Below are 10621 nucleotides of genomic sequence, written 5' to 3'. Positions count from 1 at the left end.
AGTGAAAATATATGACCTTGTTTGTTGACAATTCAACCAATACCAAACACTAGGGGAGCTATATAGGGTAACGGTTGAGTTTGTGGAAAATAAACGTTATAAAAGAGTATCTCCAAAGAATCCTATGGCCTATTTTTCTTCCTTTATGTTTTAAAATCAGTCAAGACGATGCTGGAAAGCGCTCTTCACGTCCTCCCTTTACACTTTGTCGAAGAGCAGGATCAGTAACGCGCATGCGCGTCTCTTGCCAAGTGTTGTAGCAACAGCCTCCAAACACCTTGTCACCTCCGCGCCCACGGCGGAGACGTCCGCTGCTCTGATGGGGCGCTGCTTTCGCCCGCCCAATCCCGGGCGCCGTGGCGGTCACGTGCGCGCCGGCACGCAGCAGGCTGGGCCCCGCCCACCACCCGCGTACTCCCGCGAGCCTGGCCTTGGCCGCCCCAGATCCAGACACCCCTGAGGGCCAGGCTGCGCCTGCGCAGTGCGGCCGGTGGGCGGGGCTGGGGATGCGGTGGCTGCGAAGTGAGGCGGCCGGCTGGCTGGGAGCGAGAGCCGTGCTGAGGGGGCGCGGCGTCACGGCGATCCCAAGCCGGGAAGGCCCGCGTTCCTGGCTCAGCCGCCGAAAGTAAACTTGGCTGCTCCTCTCGTGGGGCGCTCCCGAGTCCTCGTCCCGGACCCCCAGGCGCACCGCGGTCGGCGAGGAGCCTTCCTGAGTCAGGGCCTCGCTCCCTTCCCCGGCGCGGGGCCTCGGCGCCATGGACGCGACGGCGCTCGAGCGGGACGCCGTGCAGTTCGCCCGGCTGGCGGTGCAGCGCGACCACGAAGGTCGCTACTCCGAGGCGGTGTTTTACTACAAGGTAGGGCCGGGGACCGCGGCTGCCTCGAGAGGCCAAGGCGCGGGGGTCAGGGGCCGAGGGGACCGGGCCCGCTTGGCTTCGCTCTCCCTCCTCTTGCTCTCCTTTCCAGGGGGCGGAGACCACGGCCGAGGGGTCAGAGACCCCGGCCGCAGGGGCCAGGCCCGTCGCACGCCCCGGGCGCCTGCCGCGCTCGGGAGCTCCAAGCGTCTGGTTGGGGTCTCGGCCGCGGACGCCCGCCGTTGAGCTGCCTCGGGCGGCGCTAGTTAGGTAGGGGTCGCCGAACAGCCAGCTAGTTCTGTCACTTGGCTCTGATTTATGGCTCCTGGGACGTAGTCTCTGATATACATTAAAATAAGGCATGTTCGTTGAAGAAAATAAGTTAGAAAGTAGATTAAAAAAGAATGAAACGTCTCTTATCCTAATATCTGATGTATATCTTTGTACTTGTTTTTCTACGCATTTGTGTGTACACACCTTTTTTTAAAAAACCAACTTGGATTGTACTATTTACACCATTTTTAACCTGTTCTTTTCATTTGAACGTTTAAGAAATCATTGTCTACTTCTGTAGTATCTTATTAACAGTAGAGGCATCGTATTCCATTATGTGGATGTCCCTTGACTTATTTTTAAACTCTATTGGCTATTTAGGTTTATTCTGGCCTTTCAGCATCATAAATCGTGGTACGATTAGTATCCTTATAACTAATGCTTTACACATTTCTTTGCTATTTCTTTTGGATAAATTCCTGGGGGCAGAATTATTAAAGAGTTTGAGCTTCCGCAGTCCACCCTCTGCTGTCCAGTCCCGAGGACTTGCAAACACACCCCTCGAGCTCCAGCCGTGCCCTCTGCTTCCTTGTGGAGGTAGCTGTATCCTCATGATAGTGTCACCTTTTCTTTTAGAAAGAATGTCAGACTGATAATAACAGTAGTAGTTATTCTTTCCCATAAACGTATGTGCTATTAGTATATGTGGTTTGCTTTTCTCCAATTAATATTTTATTGCCTTCATTTTATAATCTATATTTAGACTTGGTGTGTTTCAGAATCTTTCATTTTGCACTTTTTTGGGGCAATTTCCTGAAGGTGGTCTTTCTTTAAAAGAGAAATTCTGTGTTTTGCTTTTGTGAAGTAACCGATAAATATTCATGGGTTAAAGTAGTGCTGTATAAAATAGCTTTTTCTAAAGCAAAAGAAAATGCTAGGCAGTGCCTCTTGTTTTGCTATAGGATTACATGCATGTCATTATGAAGAATTTTTTTATCCTTCAGAAAGAAAAGTCCTGCTTCTATTTACTATTTTTATTTATTACTTTCTATTTACTATTTACTTATTTATTTCTAGGAACTATTTAGATCTGTATAAACTTTATCAGATATTTAGTGTTTTCTGTCTTGGTACTGTTCTATAAGAGATTCCTTAATTGTTAGTCACTTTCGAATATAAATGAAATGTGTAAAGTAAAATTGATATCAGCAATTTTAAAAATTGGCTTTATTTCTTTTAAGCAAGATGATTATTTGAAAATCGATATTTACACAAAAGATAACTGAAGGGGTAAAATATGTATTTATGCACATGTATGTTACATCAGTTTACTGAAGTTAAACGTGGCTATTAATGTATTTAGGTAATGATGGTACGGAAGATAAAATATGTAATGTTTACATGTAAAGTTATATTTTCCTCCCCTGCAATATCTGAGTTACAGAATGTGAGGAAATCTTGTCTTTTCTGTCCCCACAGCCTTTAGACTGAATTTCCATTTGGATCAAATGGATTTGATTTTTTTTGGAGCGGGGGGAGGAAGACTGGCCCTGAGCTAACATCCGTGCCCATCTTCCTTTACTTTCTGTGTGGGACGCCTACCACAGTGTGGCTTGCCAAGCGGTGCCATGTCCCAACCTGGGATCCGAACCGGCAAACCCCGGGTTGCCGAAGCTGAACGTGTAAACTTAACCACTGTGCCGCCGGGCCGGCCCCCAAATGAATTTGATTTTAAGTTTAGTGAAACAGCAGCTGCTCCAATAACTGGATTCAAAAAGCAATGCTCAGAAGAGGGCATCTTTGGATCCACACAGTTAGGCATGAGGCTCCAAGAAGTGCACATGCTTGGGTTACCACAGAGAAGGTGGTGTTACTTGGAGAACTCTCTGTGGTCCTTCTCGGTGGTAGCGTTGGTACCTCCCTGGAATGGTGATGAGATTGGAGCTTTCCTCACCAGCCACAGCACAACTGGCTGTGGAAGTTAGAGAATAACTGGAAGATAAATCCAGGTTTTCTTAACTAAAACAAGTTGATTTCATAGGACTGAAATCTGTGTCACCTTGTGACAATATTTTCTGTGGAGAAAAAGATTTTTTTTTCCCACTGGGAGACATTTAACCATTATAACTTCTTGTAATCCGTCCTCGACATGTAATTTTATTGGTTATTATTATCTGTTCTAATACTTTTAAGGTTCAATTCACCTTTTTAAAGTGTATAATTTTAAATCTGACCTATTGCATAAAGAAAACAGAAAACATATAAACCACAGCTACTCTAAGAAAATACTTATAATCGGTCCCTCCTATTTGAGTTTGTAAATTTTCAACAGTATGAGAAAATTGAAAGCATTGAAAACTGAAGAAAAGGTATTGGAGGATTATATAACTCATGCATTTTTGTGAGAAAATTACTGATATCTTAAAGACATTCTTGTTTTGTCATTCGTAGAAACCAGTAGTGAGTTAGAAAGTGGTCAAGAAAATTCAAATTGTAATTCACCTGTTAGATTTCTTTGAATTCTTTTTTATTTCTAGGAAGCTGCACAGGCTTTAATTTATGCTGAGATGGCTGGATCAAGCCTAGAACATATCCAAGAAAAAATAAATGAGTATCTGGAGAGAGTCCAGGCTTTACATTCAGCAGGTTAGTAAAGGACTACTGAACTTGTCACCACATTTTTTATCTTCTCTCCGCATCTTACTTTTCCCCCTATGTTTCCCTTTCCTTTTTGTGTTCATCTTGGATCTCAATCCTCACTTTCTTGCTGCTCATGCCTCTTTGGTAATCATGTCTTTAAAAGTCATAATGTGGAAATAACTGATAGATCTGTGAAGAGGAACCTTAGAGATAATATAGTGCCCTCTGCTAACTTCCCAGAGGTCCAGACACCATGGATTATCTACATTCAAACAGTGTATCATGGCAAAGTCAGGATTAAGACCCTGTTAAAGTCTTCTTTTGAAATGTCTGTCACATGCCCTCTCCTGATGTTAAGGTGAAATTTCTACTCCTCTTCAGTGTTTAATGACTTTGACAGTAGGTCCGTGGTCTTTTCTATATCGGTACCCTCAGCCTCAAGACTTTAGCTAACCTCTTTTTTTAAACCATATCTTGGAAAAGCAACATGTAAGCAGAGACCTGGAACAACTTGTATTTATTTTTGTAAACAGCATGGCAGATGCTATGAAACAAGTACACACAGGCTTAATGATCACAGTTTTGTTAGTTAGAGGTAAGTGGTTCCTGTCAAAATCTGTTCAGGTGTGTAGAAAAGAAGATGGTTACCTATTGACATTTTGTTTGAGGAATCTCACTAAGGGCTCTTTTACAAGCAGCTTAGAGGAATCTTTGTTCAGCATTGCCTAATGGACTTTGTGCTACTTTCCACACTCATTCTAAATTGATACGAGCAGTCATAAGCGCACCTTTAGGATAAAGATTTGATCATTGAATTTCTTATTATGACAGTCCTCTTAAAGACAAGGTAGTTTGGTTTAAGACAGTGCCCAGAAATTGCATGTATTGAAAAGGGACTGCCTGTGTATCAGGGCCTTGCTTAATCCAGAGTTATACTGATTCATATATTCAAAGTACCATGTCATTCACAGGAACCTCATTTTCCCAGCTAAGTAAATGAAGTCCTTAAATTCAATTGCCGATAATGAGAAAGCTTGTTTCAGAAATAGTGTTTTCAAATAAAGTTATCTTTTAAGTAGGAGAAGTATTGCATGCATTGAAAAATGCACTGCCTGTGTATCAGGATCTCACTCGATACAAAGTTATAGTAATCCATGTATTCAAAATATGTGTAATTCAGAGGAGCTTCATTTTCCCAGCCAAGTAAATGAAGTTCTTAAATTTATAAATGTGATATTCAGGCACAGAATGAGACAGCCCCAATCTCTTGAAGAATAAAGACTTGCCAGTGAAACAGAAGTAAAGTTCAAAAGATTTTTAAAGTATAGCATACTTTATTTTGCCAGCTTTTTGACCTATTTTGTTCAAAAACTGGAGTGTAATCTGTAGAGAATTAAATAGTTTCCATAATTATTGTTTTAAGCAGAGGAATTTTTTCAATTAAAAACCTTGTTCAGAACCCCAGTGTTTAAAACAGAGTCTGCTGACAGTCAAGAGACTTGAGAGGTGAGTTGACTTTTGGATGGGAAGGTGCCGCAGGTTGAAATTCACCAGTCTAGTCCAAGGGGCCCAGGGCTTGGAACCAGAGGATCTAGGCTGAGTTCCTGCCCTTCGCTTACAGCTTTTAAACCTTAGGCTAGGTTGGTCATTCTCAACTGGGAGCGATTTTGCACCTAGGGAGGCGTTTGGCAGTGTCTGGAGGGATTTTTGGTTTTTACCCTTGGGGGAGGGGAGGAGTATTCTGCTGGCATCTAGTTGCATAGAGGTCAGGGCTATTGCTAAAAACCCTACAATGCATAGGACAATCCACAGCAAAGAATTATCTAGCCAAAATTGTCAGTACAGTCATGGCATCACTTAATGACAGGGATATATTCTGAGAAATGCATCATCAGGTGATTTCGTCATTGTGTGACCATCACAGAGTGTACTTACACAAACCTAGATGGTATAACCTACTAAACACCAAGACTACATGATCCTAATCTTATGGGATCACTGCTGTATATGTGGTCCGTCATTGACTGAAACATCGTTATGCAAAGCATGACTAGTGCCAAGGCTGTGAAACCCTGGGCTAGATATTTTAACGTTTTTGAGCTTTGGTATCTTCATTTTATAAATGGGATTAGTACATACTTCAGACAGATAGTCCTGAGGGTTAAAGTTTTAAAAAGATAACCACATACTTTTTTTTTTTTGAGGAAGATTAGCCCTGAGCTAACATCTGCTGCCAATCCTCCTCTTTTTTCTGAGGAGCATTGGCCCTGAGCTAACATCTGTGCCCATCTTCCTACCACAGCATGGCTTGACAAGCGGTACGTAGGTCCACACCCGAGATCCGAACCAGTGAACCCCGGGCCGCCGAAGCAGAACATGTAAACTTAACCGCTGAGCCACTGGGCCAGCCCGATCACCACATACTTTTAAGAGACAAACAAATATAAAGCTTTGTTTTTTTTAAATAATATCTTTATTGAGATATAATTCACATACCATAAAATTCACCTTTTTAAGGTATATAATTCAGTGGTTTTTAGTATATTCCCGGAGTTGTGCAATCATCACCACTATCTAATTTTAGGACATTTTTATCATCCCAAAAGAGCAGTCACTGCACATTCCTCCCCTCTCCTAGCCTCTAGCTGCCACTAATCTATTTTCTGTCTCCATGAATTTGCCTTTTCTGTGCGTTTCGTGCAAGTGGAATAATCCAGTATGTGGCCTTTTTTTTCTGGCTTCTTTCATTTAGCATAATGTTATCAAGATTTATCCGTGTTGGAGCATGTCTCAGTACTTCATTCTTTTTTATGACTAAATAATATACTATTGTATCAATATACCACATTTTGTTTATCTGTTCATCAGTTGATGGACATTGGCTTGTTTTCACATGTGGACATTACACATAATGCTAAGAACATTTGTGTATACATTTTTGTGTGGATATACGTTTCTTAGTTCTTTTCCATATATACCCAGGAGTGGAGTTGCTGAGTCATATGGTAGCTTCATGTCTAACTTCTTGAGGACCTGCTAAACTGTTTTCCAAAGTGGCTACACCATTTTACAATTCCACCAGCAATGTGTGAGGCTTCCATTTTCTTCATATCTTTATCAACACTTATTATTTTCTGTCTTTTTGATTTTAGGCATTCTAGTGGGTGTAAAGTGGCATCTTGTGGTTTTGATATGCATTTCCCTGCTGGCTACTGCTGTTGAGCATCTTTTCAGGTGTCAGTTGACCATTTAAATATCTTCTTTGGAGGAGTGGCTATACAGATCCTTTGTCCATTGTATAAGTCAGGGTTCTCCAGAGAAACAGAACAAATAGGATGTATGTAAATAAATTTGTTATGAGGAATTGGCTCATGTGATTATAGGGGCTAAGACATCTTATTAACTGCCATCTGCAAGCTGGAGACACAGGAAAGCCAGTATTGTAGTTCAGTCCAAGTCCAAAGGCCTGAGAACCAGGCTAGCTGGTGCAAGACCCAGTCCTGAGGGCAGGAAAAGACCAGTGTCCCAGCTGAAGCAGCTAGGCAGAGAGGGCAAATTCTCCCTCCCTCTGCCTGTTTGTTCTGTTCATCCCTCAATGGATTAGATGATGCACACCCACGTTCAGGAGGGCAGTCTGCTTTTACTGCCAATTGAAATGCTAACTTCATTCAGAAACGCCCATTTTGAAGGACCCAGAACTCATGTTTGGCCAGATAATCTGGGCATCCTGTGATCCAGTCAAGTTGACGTTAAATTGATGATGTAATTAATCATTACACCCATTTTTTAAATTGGAGTTGTCTTTTTATTGTTGAGTTGTAAGAAATCTTTGTATATTCTTGATACAAGTCCCTTATAGGTATATACTTTATATTAAAAACAAATAGAAACACTTAAGGAACAGTAAAAATATCTGATTCCTTAATCTGGACCCAGATGAATAAGAAACAGCAGGAATTTTATCATCAAGCCCTAGTGTATTACACAATTATTATCTGTACTGAAAAAATTTCTTTTTAATTACCTTAAAACATAATTGAGTTTATTATCATTTTTCAAGTTTTTGTTTTGTTTTAGGGAGGTGGTATTTGAGGAGAACTCCTGTGTTTTATTTTTTTTTTTTTTTTATTTTTTCCTTTTTCTCCCCAAAGCCCCCCGGTACATAGTTGTGTATTTTTCGTTGTGGGTTCTTCTAGTTGTGGCATGTGGGACGCTGCCTCAGCGTGGTCCAATGAGCAGTGCCATGTCCGCGCCCAGGATTCGAACCAACGAAACACTGGGCTGCCTGCTGCGGAGTGCGCGAACTTAACCACTCGGCCACGGGGCCAGCCCCACCTGTGTTTTATTTTTTAAACGAAGGAAGTGTTGGCATGGAGAGAAAGAAATTCAGGGAAAACATTTTTTGAATAAATAACACATTTTTGATATTCCTCATCTCTGGTGTTTATCATGTGATGAGTTAAACAAGTAGGGACATATTTTTTTGGCCTTAAAATTAAGATTGAAAAGAGAAGGGGAGACTTAGTCATTTTTTTAAGGATTTTTTGACCTTGCTAAGCTTTTTAAATGAAGGATTATAGAATTTTGGTAAAGAATGACTTAAATGTGTTAAAATAGTATTTTGCTCCATGGAGATAGAGATAGATAGATAGATAGATAGATATATTTTGGTAATATTTCTTTTATGTGGCTTTTTCCTATCTAGTTCAGTCAAAGAATGCCGATCCTTTGAAATCAAAACAGCAGTTGGATTTAGAACGTGCCCATTTCCTTGTTACACAAGCTTTTGATGAAGATGAAAAAGGGAATGTTGAAGATGCTATAGAATTGTATACAGAAGCTGTAGATCTCTGTCTGAAAACCGTATGTATAGCTACTAGTTAAATTTAGTGGGATTATGCTGAGAAATTTCTTCCCTTACTAGCAAATTTTACTTAACGGTTCCTTAAAGAAAAAAATTATTGTATCATTATAAGTGTAATTAAGCTACTCCTCATTAAAAGATGATGAAGAGTAGAAAATTAATAACAGATTTTAAGACTTTGTTAAAAATTTGACGGTATTGAATCATTAGGCGATTGTTTTTTAATTACAGGTACTATTTTTTTAACCTTTTTATACCTGTGTAACTAAAATCAACTTATTACAGGAAGAATTCACCATCACAAATCTATGAAATTAGAATAAACTTCCCCTTTCTTTGTTTCATTCACTGAAAAATAAGGTGGTGGTTTGGGAGAGCTTTACTAATTTGCAATGTGAAATCTATATGCTGAGTGGCTTCTGCTCCCTAAGAAGTTCTCATTAGGACTGCTAGATTTAAGGGTCATCTACTGCATTAGAGCAGTGCATCTGACAGGAGGAAATGGTGAAGTGGTAGTGAGTAGTGTTCTCAGTATTGTTCAGCAGGCTGGCTTTTTTGTCCAGGGGTCTTTTGTTCAGGGGAACCATCGAGCCTGGTGTCTGTGGGTACTAGACTAGAGATAAGTCCTGGTCTTCTGAGGTTCCTGCTGCTCAGCCTTCCATGGGACCGTGATCGTATAGTTGTGGTCCAGTTAGCACGTGATGTGGTCTTAAAGTTTAGCTCAGTGACGAATTTTCAGTGCTATTATTATTATTATTTTTTTTTGAGGAAGATTAGCCCTGAGCTAACATCTGCTGCCAATCCTCCTCTTTTTGCTGAGGAAGACTGGCCCTGAGCTAACATCTGTGCCCATCTTCCTCTACTTTACATGTGGGACGCCTACCACAGCATGGCTTGCCAAGTGGTGCCATGTCCACGCCTGGGATCCGAACTGGTGAACCCTGGGCTGCCGAAGCGGAACGTGTGCCCTTAACCGCTGCACCACCAGGCTGGCCCCTTCACTACTATTTTAAATGATACCTTTACGGATGAAAATAAACTATCTTCTTTGTTTATTCTCTCATCATTTCAAGAAATGTAATGTGCATTGTAAATTTCTAAAATGTTATGGATCAAGCAAATTAAAAAATAATTATGCTTCATAATATCTCTCTCTCTTTCTCTTAAGTCTTCTGAAACTGCTGATAAAACTCTGCAAAATAAACTGAAACAGTTGGCTCGACAGGCACTAGATAGGTGAGTTTTGGTCACCCAAGTTGTTATTCATGATGGCAGTGTACTATGTTACTTAAATGTGACAGATTCATCTAAATGTGTGGTAGAGTTCGTAGTAACAAACCATCTCAGGTTGACTGAGAGCTAAAGCAGATAATACCTCCTTCTTCTAAGTGAATTTACTCCTCTGTAGTTCTCTGCTTTAAACTCAAGAAATAACAAATCAGTGAAGAAATGTTTTATTTAGTTTTTATTATATGTAAAACAAAAATGACTATGATATTTGAAATGGAAGACTTTCTTTTGTTGTGTAAAATCAAACTTCCAAAGAGAACTTCCACATAGCCTTCCAGAGCTACAACTAAAATTAGAGAAATTGCGAATGAGCAGGCTTATAGCCATACACATAGCCCAAATTATACAATGTGTGTAGCTCCTTCAACTGTTTGTTCAAATGTCAGCTTTTCAATAATGCCTGCCCTAACCATTCTGTTTCAAGTGGAATCTCCTCCAGTACTTTTATCCTGCTTACTGTATTCTAATATTCTTTCCCATGACTTCTACCACTTTCTAAGGTATATGAAATTTACCAGTTTATCGTGTTATTAATATCTGTGTCTCTTCCAACCCCCAACCCCCAGTGTAAGGTCTGTGAGGGCAGAGAATTTTGTCTGTCTTGTTCAATACTGTAACCAAGCACGTAGCAGAGTGCCAGACATATATATAGTATGTGCTCAGTAGCTATTTGTTCAAAGAATGAATAGATTTGAGAATT

The 10621-nt window shown here is 40.6% G+C and overlaps 1 protein-coding gene across 2 annotated transcripts in view; it reads left to right on the top strand.

Annotated features, from left to right (window-relative positions):
- Nucleotides 1–280: 280 nt before the first annotated feature.
- The window catches only part of CAPN7 (calpain 7), a 38371-nt gene continuing 28030 nt past the window's right edge, over nt 281–10621 (top strand). For both annotated transcript variants that reach the window (XM_070576011.1, XM_008536365.2), the window contains exons 1-4: nt 281–857; nt 3665–3773; nt 8473–8630; nt 9800–9867. In XM_070576011.1, coding sequence (XP_070432112.1) covers nt 756–857; nt 3665–3773; nt 8473–8630; nt 9800–9867 — 437 coding nt within the window. In that variant the 5' untranslated portion in view covers nt 281–755. The remainder of the gene's footprint in view (nt 858–3664; nt 3774–8472; nt 8631–9799; nt 9868–10621) is intronic.

The sequence above is a fragment of the Equus przewalskii genome, chromosome 15 (assembly GCF_037783145.1).
Source record: "Equus przewalskii isolate Varuska chromosome 15, EquPr2, whole genome shotgun sequence".
Classification (NCBI taxonomy): Eukaryota; Metazoa; Chordata; class Mammalia; order Perissodactyla; family Equidae; genus Equus; species Equus przewalskii.
Note: the sequence above shows the minus strand (reverse complement) of the source record. Positions and strands in the feature narration are given on the sequence as shown.